General features: G+C 32.7%; 2 protein-coding genes across 2 annotated transcripts; both read right to left on the bottom strand.

The window, feature by feature from the left end:
- Positions 1–2,536: 2,536 nt before the first annotated feature.
- On the bottom strand, positions 2,537–5,950 carry LOC115230387. Its single transcript, XM_029800590.1, has 3 exons — positions 5,901–5,950; positions 2,818–2,947; positions 2,537–2,764 (listed from the first exon to the last, which is right to left on the bottom strand). The coding sequence occupies exons 1-3, from the start codon at positions 5,948–5,950 to the stop codon at positions 2,537–2,539; spliced, it is 408 nt and encodes a 135-aa protein (XP_029656450.1).
- Positions 5,951–6,544: 594 nt separating this feature from the next.
- On the bottom strand, positions 6,545–8,536 carry LOC118761588 (galactokinase-like). The gene is made up of 4 exons (XM_036499641.1): positions 8,480–8,536; positions 6,967–7,150; positions 6,598–6,842; positions 6,545–6,553 (listed from the first exon to the last, which is right to left on the bottom strand). Exons 1-4 carry the CDS (start codon positions 8,534–8,536, stop codon positions 6,545–6,547), a joined length of 495 nt encoding a protein of 164 aa, XP_036355534.1.

Below are 8,536 nucleotides of genomic sequence, written 5' to 3'. Positions count from 1 at the left end.
TCCTGGACCCAGACTGTTTAAGAATCGGAATATCTCTCCGACTCGGCTTGGACATTTGCCAGCCTCACCAATGCCGTTGCGGGGCTCATATAGACCGCAAAGGTCTACACCCGCTCTCCTGCCGCAAATGCCCTGGGAGGTTCCCCAGGCACGGACAGCTTAATTCCATAATAAAGCGTCTGCTCGAGGCAACCGGCATCCCGTGCCAGCTGGAGCCCTCTGGCCTTAACAGGGGCGATGGCAAGAGGCCGGACGGCGTCTCGCTCTTCCCGTTCAAGTGCGGCAAAGCGATCGTCTGGGACGCGACATGCTCTGACACTTTTGCGTCAACATGCCTTCTCGCGTCCGCGATCGAAGCTGGCACAGCGGCGAGGAGGGCAGAGACCCGGAAGAAAGACAAGTACGCCTCGCTCGCCGACAGATTCCTCTTTGTGCCCGTTTCAGTCGAAACATCAGGCACATTCGGCCCAGCCACGCTACGTTTTCTCACCGAGAGAGGCCGTCACCTCGGGAAGATTAGAAACGACCCCCGCGAGGTCAATCGGCTTTTTGAGCGCGTCTCAATAGCCGTACTTAGGGGGAACAGTTTCTCTATTCTCTCTGCGGCTAGTAGCTGACTTCCTGTTCCATTTTCTTTTCTATAATTAAAAATATTGTTAGAAAAAAAAGGTAAAAAATTATGTCTAACCCTAATTAATTGGATCTACTTTTCAAAAATTCAAAGAAAAAAACTCTTTCGATGGAATCCTAGAAATTTCTTTTGATTAAAATAGAAATAAAAAAGTACGAATAAACATTAAAAATAGATCTCTTTCCAAACAAATATTTTTTCTTTTTCCTCAGATGCTATAGTTCAAAAATATCCTCGAATAAACGGTTCACAGGGTAATTCAGGTAAATCTACTTCTTCTAATGGTACGAGTGCGATTTCAAAAAAATTATATTTTTTGATTATGAATTGACAAGCTCAAAATTTTAGAAAATCGTGGTGAAAAAATAAAAATAGTTAAAACTAAGAAAAAGAACAATTGTTAAAAAATATAAAAATTTCGAGTTAAAATTCTTTTAAAAACGGTCAAAAATCTGTCCTTGTGAGCTGTGGACTTTGTTATCACGCTAATTTCTTCCAAACTAAATAATTATAAACAGAAACTCAATAACCAATGACATAGGCAGGATAGCAGTGATAGGAGCTTGTATCGACACGTGTAATCACCTTCAGAGGGTATATTATGGGCTAAAAACGAGACAGCATTGCACAATTGTAAATTATTTTTGAAATCAAATTTGAATTCTATCAAGTTACGTTCCAAAAACTGAAATAGTTTTCCTAACAAACAACAATAAAAAGCTAAGTTTTTTTTCACAAAAACAAACCCTTCTGAGAGCATTTAACACGGCAGTCACAAAAAGCAGTCCAAAAATCCATGAGAGGAAAAATTTTTAAAATAATGTATACTAATGTCTGGTTGGAATTCTCCTGAGTCATTCGAACTTGTAAAATAGTAGAAATTAACAAATTATAACTAAACTATAAATAATTCAGTTTAAAACTTTCTATCAAAAATTTCCTGTTGTGAAAAAATGGGAAATATCATGGATATTATATCAATTGAATATCGATCAATCAAATTGCTCTAAAATAATAATTTCACATAAAAAACATTAGAACGTGGAAAATAGAGTAAGAGAATAAAAATAAGAAAACAACAATCCATGTGCTGCTGAGGGGAATTTTTAATAAAAATGGAAAATTTGTCGTAAACAATTCTTGAAGAATTAAAAATATCAAAAATTTGTTTTAAAAGTTGAAGGATTTTTAGAATATTGTGTTTTGACAAACTGAATGTTGGCGTAAATACATGTCCAGGATGATTATACATTTGTACAAGTGAATTAAGCAAACAAGTAATTTCAAAAGAATAAAATTCACCTTCGCTGGCAAAGGAAAATTTATAAGACTGATTAATAAAAAGTGCAGAAACATTTCCAGCCAGCATCATTAAAACATGGGAATAAACTGCCTTAAAGTTATTTACAGACTTTGGATTTGCAGAAAATTTGCCAAAATCACTGACTATTTGTGAAACTGAAATTCTTTCCTTATCCAAAATTTTCGATATTTCCCAAGCCATTGTAGAATAATCAAAATTGTTAGATATCCACAACAATAAACAACTTTCTATTTCCCCATTCCCCTCTTCTAAATACAGAAAACATAAAAAGTATTTTTATAACAAAACTAGTTTGCTTATTTATATAAACGTAATAAATATTATAAAAATAAAAACCACCTTCAAAACCCTTAAATAATCTGCCAAAATCAGGAAAATTTAAAGTCTGACAAAATTCTTCACAAACAGATGAATTCTTTTTAAATGAACTTGTCACGTATTCACATTGGCGTCTCTCCAAACTAATACGTTTCAATTCTTCAACTTCACGTTCAGTGAATTTTAATTGATCTCGAGTCGTTTCGAGTTCACGTTGAAGTGATGCTTGTATAGATGACTCATTTGTTTTAAATAAACGTTTTCTATTGATTTATATTTATTAGACACCGCTCAGATTGATTATCAAAAATTATTCGGCTTTTCTCAGACTGAAGATGATGAAGTTTTCCCTGCATTTCTCTGACTTTTCCTTCGTAACAAATAAGTTCGTTTTCCAGTAGTTCGGTCTTTACATTTGCCATTTCCAATTCTCGAGAAAGAGCACGTAGATGAGCTTCTTGACTATTCTTGTCAATGGAAACAATCAAATTCTAAATTGTTATGTTTAATATAATTTTATGATATTAAATTTGTTAATAAATACAGAATGAGGTTGAGATTTATTCCGTTTTTCTGACTCTATGCACTGGTTGACAATTTCTTGAGTAAATTCAACATCCTCTTCCCATTCTTCCAATTCATGTAAATCAAAACCAACTCTTTGTCTTTTACTCCTATCAAAATAATAAAACTTAAAAAAACATGCACAACAAAATCGATATATCAAGCGGGATAAATAATATATTTTTATTTGAAATATAGTTAACTAATTTTAATAAATTCGAATTTTTAATTTTTTACTATTAATTTTTTAGTAAAAAATCGACACCATCAGGGTATGTATTTTCAAGTTTTTGTCATTGTGATGCTTCCAGAGGTTCCATAATGTAGATTCTAGATATATTAAGAAAAATAGAAGAGATAGTAAATCTTCTTTAGGTGTTCCGTGAGAAATCTCGAGATAAATAATTTCCAACTAAAACTCTTATTTTAGATAACAGGATTTAAGTCAACGTGACTGAGTAATGATCTAAAAAACTTTGCAATCACATTATTTTAGTCGTATACTTTCTCGTCCTAAAATCACTTTGATTATGAGCAAAATATTCGTCCGTTGAGTCTTTGATTCGATTAAAGACGATTAGACATCTTCCACAGGTGTTTAGAAGGATGAGGGAACGAAAGTTATCTATTCATCCGGCAGATTTACTTTCAAAAAAAATGGTCAAAAAACGGTGAAATTTTAGAAGTCTGGTCAGCAGTCGGGCGGAAGTTCCTAATAAAAAGAATTGTCCGATCACGTTTTTATTAGAATTACTAGCTCGGCAGCTCGCTTCGCTCACCGCGACCTAGCTCCTGCGGAGGGCCTGTTTCATCAAACAACTATAAGTTTATGTAGATGTATAAAACTACCTGGTTTAATGTAACCCTATTCTATCGCCTGTTGATAAACGATGTTTGTCGTCCGTCCTTCCTTGGCATATATGAATAAATTTTCTCTTCTGCCTACCCTCGAGCATCCCACATACAGCTGTCCATGTGAAAAGCACTCACTCTCTAAAAATAACCCAACTACCTTTAATGACTGTCCCTGGGCCTTGTTTATTGTCATTGCAACTTTTTTTTCATTTTTTGTGGTTTATTTTTTTTTATATTTAATTTTTTCATTTTTCCTTTGTAATTTCCTTTTTTTTCTTTTTTTATTTTTTACTGGCGGAAATGGGCAGGGGGAGATACGGCAGGCGGAAATGCGGCAGGCAAGAAAGCGACACACAAAAAAATTTAATTAATTACCTTATTAAGCTGACCGTTTTTTCTTCAGCTTCGTTTTTCCTCCTTCGGTTATCTATTTAAAAAATTATTTTTGAATAATAAAAAAGTTTAGGAAAAGAGGCATACCGAAAATAAATTCTATCTTTACGAAAAACTCAAGTAAATAGTTAATATTTTTACGCAAATCTTCTGATTGCGCTGTCAATTGGTGGTAAATTGTGTTAATGGTTGTGCTAATGTGGTTTCAACTATCAAAGTGTTTTTCAAAATCTGTTAATTGCACACTCTATTCAAGGTCGTGCGTCAATTGGTGGTAAATTGTGTTAATGATTGTGCTAATGTGGTTTCAACTATCAAAGTGGTTTTTCAAAATCTGTTAATTGCACACTCTATTCAAAGTCGTGCAATCTGTGATTGCACATTCTGTCAAAGTCAAATATGATAATAGCTTTAATTTTGATTCATGGTCGATAATGATATATGCATTTAATTTTAAAGAGAAAAACATAGGATGAATTCAATTTCTTTATCGCGAATAATTGGGAGTTCATCATTGTTAATATTCTCGCTGTCGTTTTCATCAAGGATATTCTTAATACGTGAGATTTTTGCCTTGAAGGTTTAATGGACCTCATCATGAATGTCGAGGACATTCGCGTTGTTCATTTTAATCAAAATGCAGAAAATAATTTTTTGATTTTTGGGGGAAAGGTTTTAAGGACTTCATCATGTAAGTCGAGGACATTGTAGTTGTTCATTTTAACCAAAATGCAGAAAATTTTTTTTTAATTTTTTTTGGGGGGGAAGGTTTTAAGGACTTCATCATGTAAGTTGAGGACATTGTAGTTGTTCATTTTAACCAAAATGCAGAAAATTTTTTTTTAATTTTTTTGGGGGGAAGGTTTTAAGGACTTCATCATGTAAGTCGAGGACATTGTAGTTGTTCATTTTAACCAAAATGCAGAAAATTTTTTTTTAATTTTTTTGGGGGGAAGGTTTTAAGGACTTCATCATGTAAGTCGAGGACATTGTAGTGTGTTCATTTTAACCAAAATGCAGAAAATTTTTTTTTAATTTTTTTTGGGGGGGAAGGTTTTAAGGACTTCATCATGTAAGTCGAGGACATTGTAGTTGTTCATTTTACCAAAATGCAGAGAAAATTTTTTTTAATTTTTTTTGGGGGGAAGGTTTTAAGGACTTCATCATGTAAGTCGAGGACATTGTAGTTGTTCATTCTAACCAAAATGCAGAAAATTTTTTTTAATTTTTTTGGGGGGGAAGGTTTTAAGGACTTCATCATGTAAGTCGAGGACATTGTAGTTGTTCATTTTAACCAAAATGCAGAGAAAATTTTTTTTAATTTTTTTGGGGGGAAGGTTTTAAGGACTTCATCATGTAAGTCGAGGACATTGTAGTTGTTCATTTTAACCAAAATGCAGAAAATTTTTTTTTAATTTTTTTGGGGGGGAAGGTTTTAAGGACTTCATCATGTAAGTCGAGGACATTGTAGTTGTTCATTTTAACCAAAATGCAGAAAATTTTTTTTAATTTTTTTGGGGGGGAAGGTTTTAAGGACCTCATCATGTAAGTCGAGGACATCGTAGTTGTTCATTTTGACCAAAACGCAGAAAAATTTTTTTTAATTTTTTTTGGGGGGAAGGTTTTAAGGACCTCATCATGTAAGTCGAGGACATCGTATTGCCAATTTGAAGTTGGTGTGCACACACAGACAGACAGACAGACAGACACACACCATACCATTTTATTATTAAGATAGCTTTAATGTTGCAATTAATAACATTAGTTTGAGTGATTATTGAAAAATTAGAAACCAATAAAAATAAATCTCTCTACATATCGACAGGAGTGTAAGAATGAGCTCCAGCAGAGGGAGAAACTGACATTATAGTCGCAATACCTTTGTAAAATTTCTAACGTCAATAAATATACAGATATATACATCAATACTTTCCACAACAGTGTCTACTACTTGAGTATTGACAATTGCTACAAGTGAACCCCCAAATCCCCCTCCAGTCATTCTAGAGCCATAAACGCCTTCAGCTGAACTGAGTATTTCTTGTAAAGAGTCCAATTCTTCACAAGACACTTCATAATCGTTTCTATATAAAGTAGAAAGTATTTATCCATAACAACTTGAGTGAGATATGACTATTGCATATCAATTCTCCCAATTCATATATTTCGCCATTTTTTAACGATTCAAAAGCTTTTTTAGATCTTTCAATCTCGCTTACTACATGTTTTGCTCTTTTTTTCAAATCAGGATAATCATTTAACACTATGTTTAATAAAAATTCAAACTATCAAAATGATGTAACTCGAAATCACGAAACGATGATATATTAAGAATTGAAAGAACTTGTTTACATTGAGATAATCTGAAAGAATATTCTGAAGTAGCTAATTCGTGTTTGACATTTGAATTTATGACTAATATACTTATATCTTTCTGGGGAAATGATGCTAGATTATATTCACAAGATCTAAATAATGGCTCTACTAAATCATACTGGCAATCTATAAAAACTGCGTGATTTTCTTTTCCACAAAAAGATACAAGTTGATCCATGATCCCACAAGGAGTTCCCGCGAAATTATGTTCTGCTTTTTGACAAACAAGTGCTTTGGACAGCAAGGATGGTTCTTTAGTGGAATTTAAAAAGAGTTGCTCAAAGAACAGGTATGAAGCGACTTCAAGGGCAGCAGAGCTAGATAATCCGCCTCCAATTGGAATAGAAGTAGCCACGACAAGGTTAAAAGGTCGTGCAAAATCTAAATTACAAAATATGCTTTTTCTCGGAAAAAATGCGTTTTAGAATTATAAAAAATAATAACAAGTGATCAAAAATATTTTTAATTTTAAAAAATAAAATGCATTGATAATATACATAAAAACCTTTAAAGTTCACAAGAACTCCTTTAATATAATTTGTCCATTTTGGATATCCAGGAGAAAACCATTGAGATAGATCAGAACATGTAACAAAATGTGGTTCGCTAATATCTGGTGATAATGTCGTAATTGAACTGGATCCGTTGTGAGAATGTGAGCCAACGATAACAGTAGCAAGAGAAATTGCCTATAGTTTGTAAAATATGAATACAATTGGTAGAACAAAACCGTCATTATAGTCAATGTGTCCACCAATCAAATTTACTCTGCCTGGAGCAACTGATACTATTTTCGGGAGAGTTTTAAATTTTTTAGAAAACTCTAATATTGCATTTGATTTGATTTCTTCAATAGATGGAATTGTTCTTATAGATTAAAAATTTAATTTTCATACAATAAAGGCATATTAGCACAAAATAAAAATTTGAACTTTAATTAGATAAAAAATATATTTTGTAAATTTGATAAATTTTTTTAATAGTTTACAGAAATAAAAAAAAAGTAATCCGAAACTAAACTTCATGGACGGGAAGCCGACGCGATCGAGAAAGAATTAGACCGTACTATTGCGAGGGATATCCGCTCGAAAAACCATCTTGATTCGCGGGCGTCGCCTGTGTGAGCAGACATGCGGGACCCGATCTTCTAAACGAAGCTGATTGCCTTACCGCCCAAGGAACCGGAAGTCTCAACTGCGAATGGGAGGAATTGGAACTTTTCCATAAGTGAGGAGTACTTCCGCATCTTTTTGCATTCCGCGGTTGTGGCAATAGATCCAGAGGCGGATGCGGACATCAGCAGGTTCTGAGGCGAGAGAGAGTCCACACATTTGATAAATTATAAAAATAATCTCAAAATTAAAAAATTGAAATGAAAAATATTGTTTTTGATTTGAAGAAATCTTCATTTGTAGGAAAATTATTCAGAATTGTTTATTTAAAGAATAGCAGGTTTTTGTCAAAAAACCAAAAATTAAAAAAAATATTCACAAATATATTTTTGAAAGACAAAAACTACACCCTTTAGTTCTTTTCTTTAAATAAACCACAAAATGAATATGCAATTAAGTATTGAGCCAAATTCGAATTTTATTTGGTTGATCTAAAGTACAGCGTATTTCTTAAAAATTGTTTTTCAAGTAATAAATTCCTATTAAAGTAAACCTAATTGATATTTATCGTGTTTTGTTGCTAATATCATAAAATTGACAGTTATATATTTCAATACTTCAGTTTGTAGTCAAAGATTATTTCATTTAATTTTATGTTAGTAAAAATTATATTCTGTTATTTTATGTAGTAATAAATCTCCAAAGATTACAGACTTTTTCCGCTTTATGAACGTCATAAACTGAATTACAAGAAATTTCATTTGCAAATTCGTAATAAGATCTAATATAATAATAATAAAAAATAGATACGTCGATTTTTCAGGTTCAATGCATAGATTAAGGCCATTACGACAATTTCGAAGAATTATATCATCGTTTTTCTTAAAAAAATTTTTACAATTTTACTTTAACAGGCGATCCTTCGAATTCAAATCTTAACTGCGGATTCCGATGTAAAACCAT

This window comes from Octopus sinensis, unplaced genomic scaffold (assembly GCF_006345805.1).
Source record: "Octopus sinensis unplaced genomic scaffold, ASM634580v1 Contig15464, whole genome shotgun sequence".
NCBI classification, from domain to species: Eukaryota; Metazoa; Mollusca; class Cephalopoda; order Octopoda; family Octopodidae; genus Octopus; species Octopus sinensis.
Note: the sequence above shows the minus strand (reverse complement) of the source record. Positions and strands in the feature narration are given on the sequence as shown.